The 18433-nt window shown below is 41.0% G+C and overlaps 1 protein-coding gene across 2 annotated transcripts; it reads left to right on the top strand.

Moving 5' to 3' along the window:
- Positions 1–28: 28 nt before the first annotated feature.
- On the top strand, positions 29–17305 carry lrrc42 (leucine rich repeat containing 42). Of its 2 annotated transcripts, none has more exons than XM_080195773.1 (8): positions 29–138; positions 3367–3842; positions 5529–5660; positions 7835–7953; positions 9869–9957; positions 12307–12420; positions 14963–15038; positions 16453–17303. In XM_080195773.1, the coding sequence occupies exons 2-8, from the start codon at positions 3376–3378 to the stop codon at positions 16704–16706; spliced, it is 1251 nt and encodes a 416-aa protein (XP_080051899.1). In that variant the 5' UTR covers positions 29–138; positions 3367–3375; the 3' UTR covers positions 16707–17303. The 2 variants fall into 2 exon arrangements, with proteins under 2 accessions (XP_080051899.1, XP_080051900.1); XM_080195774.1 differs by lacking the exon at positions 29–138 and adding an exon at positions 225–327 and having other exon boundaries at positions 16453–17305.
- Positions 17306–18433: the final 1128 nt, after the last annotated feature.

An 18433-nucleotide genomic window follows, 5' to 3' on the forward strand; every position in this document is an offset into this window, starting at 1 on the left:
CCCCCCCCGCGCCACAAAGTGCCCTGTTCATAGTTCCGTGTCCATGAGCAGCCCAGAAGCGGGGGTGTTGGTGAGTCGCTGCGGTGATCAGCTCAACCACGGGTGTTGGTGACATTTGGGCCGGGAGGTAGCAGCTGGGTAAGTGTGGGAGAGAGAGAGAGAGGGAGGGAGGGGATGAGTGGGGAGAGATTTAACAGAAGGGGGATAGATTCTCATTAAAGCGGTGTGTTCCACCCCCAGACCTGGGGGTCTCAGTGACATTTAGAGCCACGAGTGAGAGCTGGAAGAGTTGATGTCGAATGGAGGAGTCTTAACTCTGCGCCGCCAGTGAGTTACTGAACTAATTGTTTTTGGACCCTCAGACTGTGAGCATTTGGAGAGACTTAAGTGCTTAAGTTTAAAATTGACCTGATATGAATGCCAGAGTATTGTTTTATCATTTGATGGAATATTTATAATAGATATAACTGAGATAATGTCGAATCAATATTCTCTTTGTGGTGATTCAGCTCCACTCAAAGATGGACACCAATATGTCGCATCTGTAAAAATAAACTCCACTGCAATTAAAATAGTTCATTAGAAGCCTGTTGAAACAAACAATCTGATAGAAAACAATGTGAGCAGAGTGCAGCCAATAACCCTGAAAAGATGTGATGTGGACTGGCAACATACAAGACAAGCAAAACACTGTCGCGCCTGGTGTCCTAGAGTAGGATCATCCAACCACTTCCAGTGGCAGGGACACATTTCCAATGTTTTTTTTTCTCATTCGAGAGGCCAATGAGCAAGTTTCGAAAAATACAGTTTGGTATAACTTTAAAATGAATTTGCAAAAAAAGGGGAAAGAAATAACTTGCTGAGCAAAACTAAAGAAATATCAATGTAATAAATTCCTTTAAAAATGAATAATTAATAAAATGAAGATTAGTGTTCCAAAGTGAGAGTGTGTGTGTATCTGGCTCAGGGAGTCCATTCACCTGCTGTGTGAGAGACACACACTCAGCTCTCGCTGCCATGTTTCTCTCCCACATTTGCTGCTGAAATGAGCCTATCAGCAGCAGACGAGGGAATGAACTGGCCTCTAATTGGAGGAGTAGCCCCTTGCAGAACCTTTCCATGGGCGCAGTTGACGCCTTCCGTGCCCTCTGGGCACCGCAGGGGCTGGGATGTATTATAGACCCCGACAATCACGTTTTGATTTTACGTTTTAAGTTTCCTTTCGACTTTGTTTTTGTTCGAGCTGTCCCCCCTTTCTTTTTGGGGTCTGTTCCTTTTAATTTGTCCCTAAGTTAGTTTGAGTTTGTTTACTTGTTTGGTGCCTTAAAAGAGCCCCCGCAACCCCCTCTCTTCTCCTCCTCCTCTCCCCCCCTGCCCCGCAGAACCTTCAGATTCAATTTTGCATCTTACCAGATTTTGAACAGTGGCTCAGGGGACACATAGAATGGTTTTGGGGGCCGCAGGTTTTTCTTAGAACATAACAGACATTATCAGGAGCAGCTAGAAGTGAATTCTCGTCTGTTCCTGTTCATTTCTCTTTTTGAAGGAGAGTATCTGGTCATCCTTTTAAAGCATTTACTTGAGTACAATGGGATAAAGCAAGGTCAGTTCACTTCGTGTTTTTTGTTGCATGGTATTCAGAAGAATGAGGCGAGATTTTATAAAAACATATAAGATTATGACGGGAATAGATAAGATAGAAGCAGGGAGGTTGTTTCCACTGGCAAGTGAAACTAGAATAGAAGGCATGGCCTCAAAATAAAGGAGAGCAGATTTAGGACTGAGGAGGAACGTCTTCACACAAAGGGTTGTGAATCTGTGGAATTTCCTGCCTAGCGAAGCAGTTGAGGCTACCTCGTTGAACGTTTTTAAGGCAAGGATAGATAAATTTTTGAACAGTAAAGGAATTAAAGGTTATGGTGAAGCAGGCGGTTAAGTGGAGCTAAGTCCACAGAAAGATCAGCTATCATCTTGTTGAATGGCGGAGCAGGCTCGAGGGGCTAGATGGCCTACTCCTGTTCCTTGATCTTATGATCCTGAATATCTTGAATGCTTTTGCTATATTAGTCTAACATTTTCATCAGACATTTTGAGGTCTGTTTCTGGGATTTTTTTAAAAGGAAAATCCATCGCTCTTCTTTCTCAGGTTCTTGCTACTCATCTCCCACTATTATTGTAAGATTAAGTAAGAAGTCTCACAACACCAGGTTAAAGTCCAACAAGTTTATTTGGTATCACAAGCTTTTGGAGTGCTGCTCCTTCATCAGGTGTGTCTGGTTCCACAATTGCTGAAATTCTGATTAAAACTCAAATTCTTCAATCTTTCTATATCAGCCTCCTAGCTTCAACCCTCCTAGAACTCTACTGCATTCTATCTTATTTTTAAGTTCTAATTTTCTGTCATACTTGCCCTTGATAATCTCTACTGGCTTGTTTGGCCAGGTAGCAAGTTGCCATTGAGAGTAAGTGTTGGATTTGAGTTTGAATGGGGAGAGATTAGAGAGAAGAAGGCAGATTTGTATTTAACAGCCATTCTTACACCCTGGGGGAACTACTGCTGACGATTGTAAGGATCTGGAGTGGAGGAGTCTTAACTCTGAATCCAGTGCAAACTAAACTCCAGTGCAAAATTAATTATTCTTGTGCCCATGCCAAAATCTCTACCTTGGTGCTGCCTCTGTCCCTGTCACATTGAATTTAAAATCCTCCTGTACAAATTTTTTTCTGGATTCACCACTACCTCTGCAGCTTTCACCAGACTTCTCTCTCTTTCTAAATCCAGCCTTTTGTAAATGATATAAACATTCTCTGTGCAATAGTTCTAATCTGCACTTCCCTTTGTAAACCTTCTAGCAAACCTTTTCTACTCAAAAAGTCACATGAAACCTTTTTTTTAATCCGCGGTTCCATGTGCACCTTTTATTGCTGGTTCTAGTCTGTGAAGTTCAATGTTTGCAGGGCTGATAAGAAGTATGAGGAGCTAAGAAGAAAGTGCAAAAGAACTCAAGACTAGAATTCTCAGGATTATTACTTGTGCACATGTAAAGCCAAACTGACAGATAAAATTGTGACAACTGATTGTGTGGTTAGAAGATTAAAATGTGCGTTGGGAAGTACTTACATTTGTGTAGCATTGGAGTCAATTTTGAAACAAGAGAAATAGATTCTACAAAAAATGAACTGTTGCCATTGTGTTAATATCAAGCAGTGGGTGAGAGTTTAAACCATTCCCCAGAGGAATGTAATTTTTTTAAAAATGTGCCTGAATTATGAGAATCTAGACTGTAGATGTTGCTTGAAGTTCTAAATGTTAAACGAGTTTAGACATATCTGAATTGTTTTGGAAAAAGATGTTTAACTTTTCAGATTCTTCCAATGTCTTCAAACACCAGTACAAGTCCTGCATTTGAGTTCAGACCCATCTACGTGCGTGAAAAGGGACAGCTGCACCTGTTGAATGGTACTACAAACTTGAAGAGAAGCGCTGGAAAATCCAAGTCTCTGCGACTGTTTCAAAAGGGCTTCACTGTTAAATTGTGTATCGAAGATGGAGACAAGCCAAGTACTTGCAGGACTGATCACATTGTCTTCACATACACAAAGGAAGGGAATCTTCGCTATTCACCCAAGTCACTCTTTGATGTAGTGCTTGGTTTTATCGCTGATAACATACAGCATGTTGACTCATTAATTGGTTTCCCTGAGCAGATTGCTGAAAAACTTTTCATTGCGGTAGAAGCAAGGAAGAAATTTGTTGACTCCGACACAAGTACAAAGGCTCTACTTAAATTCAGTGAGGCTTACGGAAGTCTTGTGCTCCAATCCCTGTGTTTACGAGACAGGTATGATTTTTCCTATCTAATCAAGCTTGTCAGAATCATTTTAGAGGGTGGGAGAGTTAACCACATTGCTGTGGATCTGGAGTTATGTGTAGGCCAGACTAGGTAAAGAGAGCATATTTCCTTCCATAATGGATATTCATGACCCAGAAGCGTTATTTACAATCATTAGTGATAATTTCATGGTCATAATTACTGAAACTGAGGTGACAGTGACTCCCTTGACATCAAGGCAGTATTTGACTTGAGTGTGGCAAAACTGAAGTCAATGGGAATCAGAGGGAAAATCTCTGCATTGGTCGGAGTCATACCTGGCATACACGAAGGTGGTTGTTGGAGGTTAATCATCTTGGTTCCAGGACATCACAATATATAAAATATATTTGGATGAGCACTCAAAACATCGCAACATTCAAGGATATGGAATAAGTGCTGAAAAATGGGATTGGTGCAACTTTAGTGGTAGTTCCTGAAGGTAGTGTCCAAGGCCCAACCCCCTTCAGTTACTTCATCATTGACCTTCCTTCCATCATAGGGGCAGAAGTGGGGATGTTCACTGATGATTACACAATGTTCAGCACCATTCGTCACTCCTGAGATAGTGAAAATGTCCATTTCCAAATGCAGCCAGACAAGGACAATATCCAGGCTTGGGCTGACAAGTGGCAAGTAACATTCACAATTGCCAGGTAATGACGATCGCCAACAAAAGAGGATCTAACCATCTCCCTTTAACATTCAGTGGCACTACCTTCATTAAATTCCCACTATCAACATTCTGGAGGTTACCATTGACCAGAAAATGAACTAAACTATGCGTATAAATACTGATGCTGCAAGAGGAGGTCTGAGGCTAGGAATCCTGTGGCAATTAACGTACCTCCTGACCCACAAAAACTTGTCAGCCATGTGATGAACACTCTCCATTGCCCTTGCACACTCAAGAAGCTCAACATCATCCAGGATATAGCAACTTGCTTGATTGACATCCCACCCTCAAACATTTACTCTCTCCACGGGAGGCAGCAGTATGTACCATCTACAAGATGCACTGCAGAAACTTACCAATCCTTCTTAGACAGCACCTTTCATGATCACCAATATCTAAGAGGACAAGGGCAGCAGACACATGGGAACATTACCACCTGGAAGTTTCCCTCCAAGCCACTCACCATCCTGACTTAAAAATATATCGCTGTTCCTCATCAAAATCCTGGAACTCCGTCCTTAACAGCACTGTGAGTGTACCAACACCACATGGCCTACAGCAATTCAGGCAGCACATCATCAACTTTTCAAGGGCAATTAGAGATGGGTAATAAATGCTGGTCTAGACACCAACACCTGCATCCCATGAATTTTCAAAAACTAGTTTTCAATTCCACATTTTATTAATTGAATTTAAATTCCACCAGCTGTTGTGATGGGATTTGAACCCATGTCCCCAGGGCATTCACCTCTGACTCTGGATCACTAGTCCAATGACATTACTGTGTTGCCTCCATCTCCCCTATCTATGCCCCTAGTTCAATTATCAAAATGGGTCTAAGTAGAGAAAGCTTGGTGTTTACCGAACCTGTTTTGTAGCTGCCCTGGGAATGCTAAATGCAGTGAAGGCATGGATATATCATATCTCTACAGAAACCAGATTCATTCCAGCATTTTTAAAAGTGCCTTATATCTTTACAGATTTTTAATGGTGTCGGAAAAGCTGGAAGAAATCCAGTCTTTTCGAGGTTTGACGTGCCTGGATCTGTCGAGCTGTAAATTGGGGGATGAACATGAGCTGCTAATGCACTTGACGTCTGAAACCTTAGCAAGGTACAGTATGTGTTAGTGGATGAAACAGAAACAGTGAGAAATGTTTGTCAATTCCATGCAGCAGAAATCTCTTTGGCATTACCTCACACCCTGAGCAGATTGAAACTTTGGCAGCATACTTGACTGGTACTCAAGCCCTTAAATAACTTGACAGGTTCCAGGCAAAAGCAAGACACAATACCCGCTCAGTTAATGGGTAATTTGGGCCAGTAATTTAGCAGCAATGCTCAGTGCTGTGTATGATTTGTCAATAAGACTTAAACAACTGAGGAGAAACGAATGAAAACTGCACCAAAATTGAATCTTGTATATTTCATGCTATATCTGATTCTTATGATTGGTTTGATGCTATCTTACATATATGTAACAAAACATTTTCTTACATTTCAGACATTTATACAAAGCTAATTTTCAGTACTGATATATATCCTCAGTCATCCAACCTGTAATATCCTTCGACTAACATCACTCTCTAAAACTAGGTGCCAAAAAATATTTACTTGTGTGATTTAAATGCAACCCATATTGTTCTGCCCAATCCAATTAGACCTTCAGTGTCCTTTCCAGCAAGGTAGCCAAGCTGCTCGTTTGTGACTCTCAAGTTCTTTTAATCGAGGTGACACAGTTCTTTTCTGCTTATATTTCTCACTTGCTGAGAGTAACATGAGCCAATAAATTACCCACACACAACTCTCCAATTTGGTAAAGTGTTGTGAAACAGTCAATTTCCCTTTCCTCAGCTCCAACAGTCCATCTTCATAAAATAGTATTTTTAATGAATTTACTTGTAAATTTTAATTGTCAATTGTTGTAAAACTATCTGGTTCACTAATGCCCTTTTAGGGAAGGAAATCTGCCATCCTTGCCCTGTTTGGCTGACGTATGACTCCAAATCCATAGCAATATGGCAGACTCTTAACTGCCCTCTGAACTAGCCAAGCAAGCCATTCAGTTGTATCAAACTGCTATGAAGGCTGAAAGAATAGAAACAGGACACCCAGCATCGGCCCAGCCATTGGAAATGACAACGCAAACCCAGCTCTGTCAACCCTGTAAAGTTGTCCTTAACATCTGGGGGCCAAAGTTGGGAGGGCAGTCTCACATACTGACAAAGTCATGCTCACTGAATTGTACTTCATTGGCAATGATCTCAGAGCATCATCATCGCAGGGCAGGTTCTGGCCTACTGGCAGAGTCAGTCCACCTGAGGTGGTACAATGGTGTGCAGTCAGGAGGGAGTTGCTCTGGGAGTGCTCAACATTGCCTCTGGATCCAATGAAGTCTGATGGCCAAATCAAACATGGGCAAGAAAACTCCTGTTGATTACTACCTACCACAGTCGCTCAGAAGATAAATCAGTACTTCTCCATGTTGAACATCAATTGGAAAAAGCACTAAGGGTGGCAGGGACACAGAATGTACTATGGATGGGAACTTCAGTGTTCATCTCTAAAAATGGCTTGGTGGCACCACGACTAACTGTGTTGGCTGGTAGCTGTTAGACTAGGTCTGCAGCAGGCTGTGAAGGAACTAGCATGAGGGAAGAGTCTACTTGGCCTCATCCTTACCAATCTATCTGTCCATGACAGTTTGGTAGGAGTGACCACCACATAGTCCTTGTGGAGACAGAAGTCCCAACTTTACATTGAGAATCCCCTCCCTTGTGTTGTGTGGCACAAGCACCAAGCTAAGTGGGATAGATTTCAAACAGATTTAGCAAATCAAGACTGGACATCCAAGCTGCGCTGTGAGCCATCAGCAGCAGCAGAATTGTATTCAGCCACAATCTGTGACTTAATGACATGGCATATCCCCCAGAGTACCATTACTATCAAGCTGAGGGATCAACCCTGGTTCAGGAGGACACACCAGGGGCAGTACAGCTGATTTGAACTATATAGCTATTTCTTCACTGTTGCCGGGTCAAAATCTAGGAACTTCCTTCCTTACAGCAGTAATTCAATGAAAGGCTGTTCACCACCATCTCCTCGTGGGGAATAAGGGATGGGCAATAAATAAATAAATAAACCCACATCTGTTATTAAAAGAAAATACATTTGTGTTTGTGATGGTGTTACTTTTGTGTTGGATGATGATAAATGTGACAAACCCTCCCCACCTCCTCTGCCCCCACCTTACTCTCACTAACCTGCACTAACCTTTTCTTCTTGCAGTCTCATCTATTTATACCTCGGGGATAACGGCCTTTCAGATTCTGGTCTGCGAAAAATGACTGCACCCACCCGGGTAATAAAGAAAGGTTTGGGAAAACTGGAAGTGCTGGATCTGTCTGGTAAGTTTATATTCCAGATAACTCTGGCTGACGTTTTGAAATAATGATTTTAAAAAGGCTTTCAGTGCAAACTAAAGCTAGAAAATGTTGAATTTCTACAGGAAAAGTGGATCGATATTTTAGGTTGGACCTTCTGACGACAATAGCCTCTCTTTTCCTTTAAGAAGCTGATTGATCTGTTGTGTATTTTCAAGTTTCCTTCTTTCTCGATCTTTTTACATCTTGTGAATGTCTTTAGAAAAGTATTAACAATAGTATGCTCTGCATTGTGCTGGCAGAATGTTCCTTATTTTGATTTTTATTGTACTGTATCAGACTGGATATATGTTGAAATGACAACATTTGCATCTTGATGTCCTTATTATGGATTAGAATCAGTTCTTACCAGTTCCTTAAAATGAAAATAATTTTTAAATATATCAGCTGTAGAAGACGTGTGAATCCTATTGGAATTAAAAATAACTTGTGATGTAATCATTGAAATGTAGTCACATTAGTCACAAATGTAATCAGTTTAATTCTGACTTCACCGCCCCACTATTCCGTTAGGTACTGAGCAATACGTAAATGCAAAATAAGAAGGAACTTTCATTTATATACCTTTCTCGGGGCATTTCAAAGCCATTTAGGTACTTTTAAAATGTAGTTACTGCTGCTATTATGGAGCCAATCAGTTTAATATCTCATCCAAAATGTAGCACCTCAGTTCTCCTCCAAGTGTCAGCCTAGACTATGTGCTTGTGTCTCCAGGGCAGGGTTTCAAATCACAGTCTTCTGACTCAGAAGTGAGCCAAGGCTGGCTCTTCAGTGCAGATAATTATTCCCAGTTAAGTGCATTACAAATAAAGGAATCAGTATGGTGTGAATTTACCATTATAGTTCAGTGATGGGACTTTGTGGATGGTTCAACGGGTAAGGGAATAATCCACAGTGGCAATATAAACCAGGAGACTCCAAGTTTCAGTCCTGACCTGTGCTGAAATTGTAGGGAATGCTTGTCATTCATAATAATTCAAGAAATGTGACGTCTTGGGGGACTGAATGTTATCTGCTAACCTAGGTGTCAGCATTGGCTCAATTGGTAGCATGCCTGCCTTTGAATCAGAAAGTTGTGGGTTCAAGTCTCACCCCAGGATTCGAATGTAAAAATCAAGGTGACATTCTAGTGTCGTACTGAGGAATTGCTACATTATCATATGAAACGCTAAGCCATGCCTGCCCTCTCAGATGGATATATTAGATTTCATGGTGCTATTTTGAAGATGTCCTGGATAAATATTCTCAGTCAATATCACAAAAAACAAGTGTTCTGATCATGATCACGTTACCATTTGTGGAACCTTGCTGTCTGCAAATTGGCTGCCATGTTTCTTACAATGGTAACTATACTTCATTGGCCATAAAGCAGTTTGCAGCATCCATGGTTGTGAAAGTCGCTATATAAATGCAAGTCTTTTTTAAATCTGAAGGTTACTTACATATGTAAGCTCTGTATGAACTACACTGAAAAATTACAACATTACATTAAATTACGCATGTTGGTGTACTGGTTACAGACCAACAATCCAATGATTGGTATTCCAATCCCAACATGGTAAGATATGAAACTGAATTCAGTAAACTGAGTACCTTGTGAGCTAGCATCATTACAACGAAAATTTCTATATTGTTGAAAAACCCCAATTGGTTCACAACCCCACATTGTGTGGTTGATGTTTAAAGTCACTTGTTGAGATCAAAGCCCATTATCATCATAAGAGGATTTATAAATGCCATTGTGGGATATTGTCAATTGACTTCAAAAATTAAAACATCTCATTAATCAATAGCAGGTTTGTTTAGAGAGTTCTCACAGTAGGTTCCTTAAACAGAAACCAATTATTACTTACACTGTTGTTTCGTCTGCACCCCCCAGATAATCCCAGAATCAGTGAGTATGGAATGCAATATTTGTGTTGCTTTTCAAAGCTGAGGGCTCTGGATATCTCAGGAACTGGCGTGACGGTGAGAGTGTATAATATAATAGTTTCCCATTTGCTGTACCGTTATCTCTGTGGTATCCAAACTTGAGCTGATTCCCTTTTATTACTATATATTTGATAGAAAATTTATTTGAAATCAGCTACATATTTAGTAAAATCTAACTTGTTAACACCGTTGTATGTCTGGAATACATAATGTTTAGAAAGTTGGTAATAAAACTCTTTTAAAACAGAAGTAAATTCTCATGTCAAGTGAAACAGTAAATATGATAAAACACAGGCCAAAATAAACCAGACTATTTGCAACCTTGCCGTCTATGATTAACTTCTGACCACATTTCCACTCCTCCATCAAGACTGCCTACTTCCACCGCCGTACTATGCATAACTCTGTCCCTGTCTCAACTTATCTGCTGCTTAAACAATTGTCCAGTAGTTTGTTACCTCTTGACTTGACTGTTCGAATGCTTCTCTGGCACGTTTCCCGTTTTACATCCTACATGAACTCATCCAAAACTTTACTGCCTTAACTTTCACCAAGCCATGTTTGCCCATCACATCTATGCTTATCAGCATAGTAAGTTACTGGTCACAACATAGTACTGGCACAGAAGCCTACATTGGCTCATAGAAACCCTACAGTGTTGAAGGAGGCCTTTTGGCCCATCGAGTCTGCACTGACAACTATCCCACCCAGGCCCTATACCTGCATAAATACCCTGCTAATTCCTCTAACCTATCACATCCCGGAACACTAAGGGTTAATTTTTGCACATCTTTGGACAATGGGAGGAAACTGGAGAACCCAGAGGAAACCCACACAGACATGAGGAGAATGTGCAAACTCCACACAGTCGCTCAAGGCCAGAATTGAATCTGGGTCTCTGGCATTGTGAGGCAGCAGTGCTAACCACTGTACCACCACCCAAATGCCCAAGGGCTCCTGGTCAAGCAATGCCTCCATTTTAAAATTGCTGATTTTTCCCATCTTTGTAACCTCCTCCAGCCCTACAACCCTTTGCGTTCTCTGCACCCCTCCAATTCTAGCCTCTGCGTGTCCCAACTTTAATCACTCCACTGTTATTGGTGGTGCCTTCAGCTGCCTAGGCCCTCAGCACTGGAATTTCTTTCTCTCTTTATTTCCCTTTCAACCTATCTCTTTAAGCAAGCTTTTAGTTATCTGCCCTAATATTTTCTTATATAGTTTGTTGTACAATTTTGATTTGTATGACTCCTGTAAAGAACCTTGGGATCTTTTACTCTATCAATGATATTACATTACCACAAGTTCCTGTTACTCAGATTGTAATTTAATCTTCTTGTTTGAGTGATAGTTGAACTGCTCAAGCTTTTCTCTTGGGGTTTCTGATCTGACACTCTGAATGATTACAACTTTATAATTGTTTCCATGTAACATTTATCCTTTTCTTTTTTGTTTCATTTTTCCTCCGTCCCTCTTCTGAAGGCACTCATTCTTACAGTACAGTTCCACATACACTAATTCTCTTTTGATAACTTGCCCAAGTGGCCACTTTTCTTACCTAAGTCCCTTGAATGTTGGTGGTCCAGTCTACTCATTGGTAGTAATCAGCAATGTCCAAACCTGATTCTGCTCTTGTCCAATAACCGGACACATGTTTCAACTGGAGTTTGTTTGACATTGATCCCATAGCAGGAAGTTTGCTCTCTTTTTCCTCTTCCCTTCTTGTCCATCAGTGCTGAGACCAATTGTAAAACCTCAGCTGCTGTCCTGGTACAGATTAGCAAGCTCAGTACAACCAGCGTGACCAGCATCTCTTATTTTATGGGATAGTCCTGTAATTGAGTCTGGGGCTGCATATATCCGTAATGCTGCTTTCCCTGTGTGGTGTTGAGATAGAGGATCAGTCATGATCGTATTGAATGGTGGAGCAGGCTAGAGGGGCCCGATGGGTCTATTCCAGCTCATATTTTCTATTTTTCTTATTTGGATTCTTAAATCACATACTTGTGCATGGCACCACACACTCCTTCTTCCTGCCCCCACAGCTCTGGCAGCACCTACATTCCCTTCTCCCTCCAGTGAAACTCTATGCCAGAATGTGCCTTAATTTTCTCCTTGAGAGTTGGTCACCCTGAATAGAACCTAATAAATGTCATGCTGGATGGCATATGGAACACTTGAGCCATTGGGAGGCAGGCCATTGTAATGTTATAACCTTTCAAGCAGTTAGTTTTCTTTGAATAACCTGATGTATGCACTTCCTGCTACTGTATGATCTCAATATATCCAAACAGCCGAGATTTATCATCTACTTTTCCCAATTGTAGAAAGTTAATGGTGTCTTTTAAAAAAAAGTTTCTTATTTGTTTTAACTTTTCTTTGTAATAGCCCAATTGTTTGTCAGTCCAAACAATGCAGAGCAAGTTGTCACTCTTCCCTGTGGCGGAACCTCTGGAGGAGTTTAAGCACTCGTGCTGCAGGACAGAAGGCTGGGCAGAGCAGGTACTGAGGGCGAGAGACATGTTCTGATTTCCCAATATGATTTTCACAGTACGAGCTGGGTTTAAAATTTTCAGACTCTGATGTTTTAGTAGTTCAGTTCTGAGATCTAATTCCCACCCTCTCCTGATTAATAGGTTGAAAGACACATTTAATCTGCCTGTGAGGATCCCATGTGAAAATAAGTCTTTTTGTCTGTTGGCCCGTAGCATAAATCTACTGCCGGAATAACACCAATTTGACAGTCTTCATTTTAAGACACGTTGGATGAGATTTTCTGGCCATACTTGCCACCCGAGGTCAGCAGACCTTTGCTTGGTCTGTCCCCGCCCACTACGATTCCTGTAGCGGGCAGGATGGGACATTGTTTGGGAACTTTATCCAGCAGCTGGCAATTACTAAAACAGATCATGGAGTTCTTTGTGCTTTTGTTTTCTATTCATTCATGGGATGTGGGTTTGAACATGGACCAGTATTTATTGGCCAGCCTAATTAGTTTCGCACCAAGTGGCTTGCTAGGCCATTTCCGAGGCATTTAAGAGTCAATCACTTTGTTGTGACCCTGGAGTCCCATGCAGGCCAGACCAGGTAAAAATGGCAGATTCTCTTCCCTGAAAGATTAGTCCTGATGCCAGGCACCTGAAATAGAAAGTTCTTCATGCTGCAATGACAACATTGTTCTAAATATTGGCAATGTTTCTGGGTTTTTATCAATAATGCATGGGGTCATTGCTTTGAACTGCTCCCTTGCCATTTGAATATGGTTTATTTGGATGAGTTTCAAGCATTTGCAGAATAAAACTTTAATAGCAGTAGATATTTTGTCAAATTGAGATGGAGAGGGAGGGAAGGTGAGGTAACTTCACGCTGCAGAGTTGCATTTTCTGTCAATCCATAGAGTGCATGAACCTTGTGATACAACATGTCGTTTTTAATGGTATGTCAATAAAAATATTCAAAACCCCAATATAAATTAAAATCCTTATTCAATGTTGCTTCACTATATTTCAAAGCAAAACTCATCCACCTGTAAAGAATACAGTGGTAATGGTACTGGATGTGCAACTTGGAGTTTATAAGTTAAGATCCTGCCATGTTAATTTGTGAGGTGGGACTTAGTAAACTTGCAGCAGAATTTTACATTGTCCCGCTGATGGGTTTGCAGGCAGAGGGAGTTTTTGGATGCCCGTAAAATTCCACGGATCACTTTCCCACTGGATTCCCATCTTTTCTGCAATTTTACAGTGCGATGGTGAAGGGCTATGTTGGCTTGCCCACTCTTGCCCCAATTAAGGTCCTTAAGCGGCCAATTAATGACCATTTGAGAAAAGGTTTTTCACTCAGATGTTTGTGGGAATCTAGAATGCACTGCCTGGGAAAGTATTCAAATCCAAAACCCTTACAACCTTTAAAATATATTTGGATGAGCACTTGAAATAATATTCAAGGATGTGGGACAAGTGGGGCAAGAAAATGGGATTAGTGCACTTTCGTGGTAGACATTGTTGATGCAGACTGGATGTGCCAAAGGGCCTTTTGTGCACTGCATGACACAGCCTCAGTTTTCAGGCTGGAGGGAGGAGGAGTTCAGGGTCAGGAATGAAAGCCCAAAAGGTGACCCTGTTCAGGCATAGGACAAGTGGGCAGTGATGGAGGATCCTCCTTCCAACATTGTACACCCCCCCAGAAGATTCAGCCCCTGCAGTTGCTTTCCTTATTTCCACCCCCCCCCCCCCCCCCCGCACCCCCAAGACCTCTCCACCAAAACCCCCACCATTCTGTTCCTAATTCCCCCAACTCCCACCTTTCTTCCCGCTATGAGTCTCTGCTGAAAGCCTGACACCCTAAAAAAAAATCCTGGCCCTGGTAATTTGTGGACTGGCAGTAGAAGGATGATTATGAAAGTTGCTGGATCGTTGTAAAATCTCAACAGGTTCATTAACACCAAGGGAATTTGCCATCCTTACTCGGTATAGTCTACATTTGATTCCATCACAGATTACACAAATGTGCGTGTGAAATGGTTAAAGAGCAGAAAAACCCACCTCCCAAAAAGTATACCAAAAGAGCCTGGAATTGGACAATGAAAAAGGGGAAGGGGAAGAAGAAGGCGCCCAAGCAGAAGTGTTACACCGTCTGTGTGTACGAAGTGGCAACCAGTCGTAAAAAAGGTCGCAGGCGAGGCTTCCCGTCGGGCCCATCAAATGAAGCGCAGTACCGTCAGCTCCCGGGAAATGTAGGCCACGATGCGCCTGCTGCAGCTCAGGCAACTGGCCAAGCACGCAGTGTCGGAGAGAACAAAGGCGGTGACTAAATACTGCAGCTCCAAGTGAAAATGTACAATGCATTATAAAAAAAATACACAAATGAGTCCTCATGTCGGTTGAATTTATCCAAAAAGCCACACTTATTGGGGGATAAAACACATTTTCGTATCTGTAGTGATATTTCTGTTTTCCCAGAAAACAATAGGCTCACTTTTTAACAATTATGTTTCTTGTGCCTACTTGTTGAATTTTTGTTAAGGGTTTTATTTGTACTTTAGGTCGTTTATCAATGGGAACGTGTGTCTGTGAGACGACGTGAGAATGTTAGCGGCAGATCAGTGGCACAAAAATTCTGTAAGTATCCTGAACAATGCTGCTGACCTGATCATTTAGAGAAACCTAACCCTAACCCTGATGATTATCTTAATCCAATAAATCAGAATCTGATCAGATTGTGAGCTTGTATCGTCTTCACAATTTACTTTCCGACCTATCTTTGTGTTATCAGCAAATTTTAGTAACCGTACATTTGGATCCTTTATCCAAGTCATTGATAAAAATTGTAAATAGTTGAGGCCTGACACTGATTCCTGTAGCACTCCATTCATCACATCTTGCCAATGTGAATATGACCCATTTATGCCAATTCTGTTTCCTGTTACTAACCAATCCTCTACCAATACTAATATGTTGCCACCTTCCTCCTCCTCCTCCTCCCCCCACCCCCCACCCCCAAGACCGCAAGCTTTTATTTGGCGTGCTACTCTTTGGTGTGGAACCTTATCAAATGCATTCAGAAAATCTAAGTACCGCACATCCACAGGTTCCCCTTTATTCACATTGCTAGTTACTTTCTCAGAATTCCAAAATATTAATCAAATATGAGTCCCTTGCACAAAGTCATTGTGACTCTATCTGGTTGCATTAAGATTTTCTAAGCGCCCTGCTATAATTTTCTTAATAATAGATTCCAGTATTTTCTCTATGACAGATATTAGGCTAACTGGTCTATAGTTTCCTGTTTTTGGGCTCCCTCCTTTCTCAAATAATGGCGTCACATTTGAATTTCTATTTTGTATTTCTAGCTGACTTTCTCTCATACTCTTAATTTCTCTGCCCTTGTTAATGTTTTAGGTAGTTTTTGCTGTTCTTTATATTCTGTCCAATCTTTGTGGAATTATACACCTTTTCTTTCCATTTGATGCTATCTTTAACTTCCACAGTTCGACACTGATGGAATATATCTTTTCTGAGTATTTTTTATCTCATATCACACACAGCTCTATGCTGGATGCCATTGATTATTAAATCCGTCTCTTTCACATCCATATATGTTATATGTTGTATTCAGTGTTTCTGCTTATCAACTCCAATCAATATGTTTTTTAATTTGCCTGCTTTCGCTCCTGAAGACATGGGTTCTTGTTGAGAAACACTTTGATGGGTACTTCCAGAATCTCTCCCCATATTCATCCTTCACATGTAAACCTAGGCAATGAAATGGTTTGACTGTGAGCGGGAATTCTATCCGAATGCACCTCCCATCCAATTACAATCTCTGTGCAGCAATCAAATGTAGAAATCCTGGCTGATCTGAGTTTATTTCCCTCTCCTCTGCTATTGCCATGGTATTTGTTATGAAAGGAATTATTTGACAAATCCATATTCAGCTCCAATTACTGTGCCACACCACTCAATTATTTTTTAAAAAACGTTAACTTCTGATTATACATTTGCATAAATGCAATCCATTTCACTTACTTCACAGATGGAATAAACAAAACGATCAATGCAGGAATTGATGGACTTTCAAATGGTGTCCAAATCAAGGAGCCGATCAGGATGCAGTTTCACAGAAAAGACAGTAAGAATCTCTGTGTACAATCCACTGTGACTGCCACATTCGGGGCCAAAAAGAGAAGTGGTGGGCAAGCTGATGGAACTAGTTGTTCTCCCCCGCTTGTGAAACACAAGCGTGCTGAGCTGACCTTGGATGATTGGGATGTGTTGAACTGTTACTGAGGAGAGACGTATCACCCTAAAAGAGTTATTCTGCAAACAAGCTGAGTGAAAAGGATTTCAGATGATTCCCTGGTTAACAAGGCCTGGATGACTGATTCAGGCCATAATTAATGATTTCAACATTCATCCTTTGCCTGACTAAGATTAAAATATTGTCAGTCAGTTTGCAATGTTTCTGATTACATGTACTCTTCATCTTAGTTTCTGGAGTTAAACTGCTTTTTGAGTTGTATGATAAACTGAAATAGAGTAATAAATTTTTAAAAATTATACAAGATGGAACCTGCTGACAGTCCCTCAACTGCCAACATAATTCTGACAGTGTCTTTGTCTTTTTTCTCTTTATTTTCAATGAAAAGGGCTTGCCAATGAGTCCACAGCAGCCCATGGACGTTCACTCCTCCTGCAGGCAAACACGCAGTTTTTCTCCATAGTAGCACAGCTAAAATCAGAGGTGTGATGGGGCAGGAAGGCACTAAATCTCTATCTCAGCATAGCAGTGGCAACAAGTGTTGATGTTTTTTGAGCGTTTAGTCATTTTGAAGGGTGACCAAGCATATTTATTTATCTTGTGGTCCTTATCTTTCTGTACAAATAAAAGTAACTCTTATACTTGCTGCTAGGAGAAATTATTTTGCATGGAAAAGGATCTAGGATCAACTCCAGACATGCACTGCACTCAGCTAATGATCTGAAATCATTTACTTAACTTGGAAGCCATTAGTAAAAAACCCAATGAACCCACTTCCAACCTGCCTTATCAATGCTCACTAAAAACAATACAAGCAAAACTAGGGAAATAAAGATGTTTGTAAATAAAGCCTGAGATGTCATTTCCAGATTAATCTGGGTAGGTATGAAATAAAGAAATGGGTGACTTGAGTTTCTGATAGTTAAAATTTGCTGCCCTGGAGGATGTTTTCATATATAAATGTCTGCTTATTCTGAATAAAGGTGAATTAAATTATGTGGCAAATGAGTTGTTGCACTATTTTGGGAATAGTGATGACAAGGAATTTTTTAAAATGCAACTCTTGTCAACACAGGCACAATGGACCAAATAGCTGTTTAGTTCTATATTGCTATGAAATTATAGGAATGATCATAGGTGCGATAGAGGAACTGTGTTGGGCCAGAGTAAAAGAAGCAGAGATGTGCTGAGAGGTTAATTAAAGCTCACTGTTGCCTCAGCTAAAAGATCAGTCTGCTGGATACTGAAAGAGTCCCCAAAATACATGGAGCTTCTGAGGCACTTTCACTGTAACCCTAGTAGAATTACAACAGAAAAGCTGGGAAATAGGTTGTGATTCAGATAAATCAGGGCCCAACCAGTGCAGATAGTTTCTCAGCAGCCTTGTCTGGACTGAAAGGGAATACTGTCTGCTTCAGACATGTTTGTTGGTGTCAGAAAGCGGGGACTTTCCATGCTGGAAGTTTAAGCTTTGGTGAGATCTGGAGTAAATTTGGACGCTCAAGTTCAGTGTAATTGGTTGTACTGACCTTGTGATGAAAGTAAATGGGCTGCACCAAGGAGTTGAGGCGTGACCTAGATTGTGTTAGGGGCCTGAAACCAAAGGAGAACATTTTTTTAATCCAGATTTTTAACTTGCTGTCCAATTGCTTGAACTATGACCTTGCATTGTGTGAAAACTTTATCTGGATTAACTGGGGAGAGCCACAATTGACATGGTTTTAGTATCACCGCTAGAATTTCACACCTGTCTGAA

Source organism: Carcharhinus amblyrhynchos, chromosome 9, assembly GCF_965287045.1.
Source record: "Carcharhinus amblyrhynchos chromosome 9, sCarAmb.v2.hapA, whole genome shotgun sequence".
Taxonomy (NCBI): domain Eukaryota; kingdom Metazoa; phylum Chordata; class Chondrichthyes; order Carcharhiniformes; family Carcharhinidae; genus Carcharhinus; species Carcharhinus amblyrhynchos.

What these genes read in the sequence shown, in the direction of transcription:
- lrrc42 (XM_080195773.1), top strand. Translation starts at nt 3,376, where the DNA reads ATGTCTTCAAACACCAGTACAAGTCCTGCATTTGAGTTCAGACCCATC. An exon ending in TCTCAGGAACTGGCGTGACG is followed by an intron (nt 9,958 to 12,306) that starts GTGAGAGTGTAT and finishes TCTTTGTAATAG; the next exon opens with CCCAATTGTTTGTCAGTCCA. An exon ending in CAGAAGGCTGGGCAGAGCAG is followed by an intron (nt 12,421 to 14,962) that starts GTACTGAGGGCG and finishes TTTGTACTTTAG; the next exon opens with GTCGTTTATCAATGGGAACG.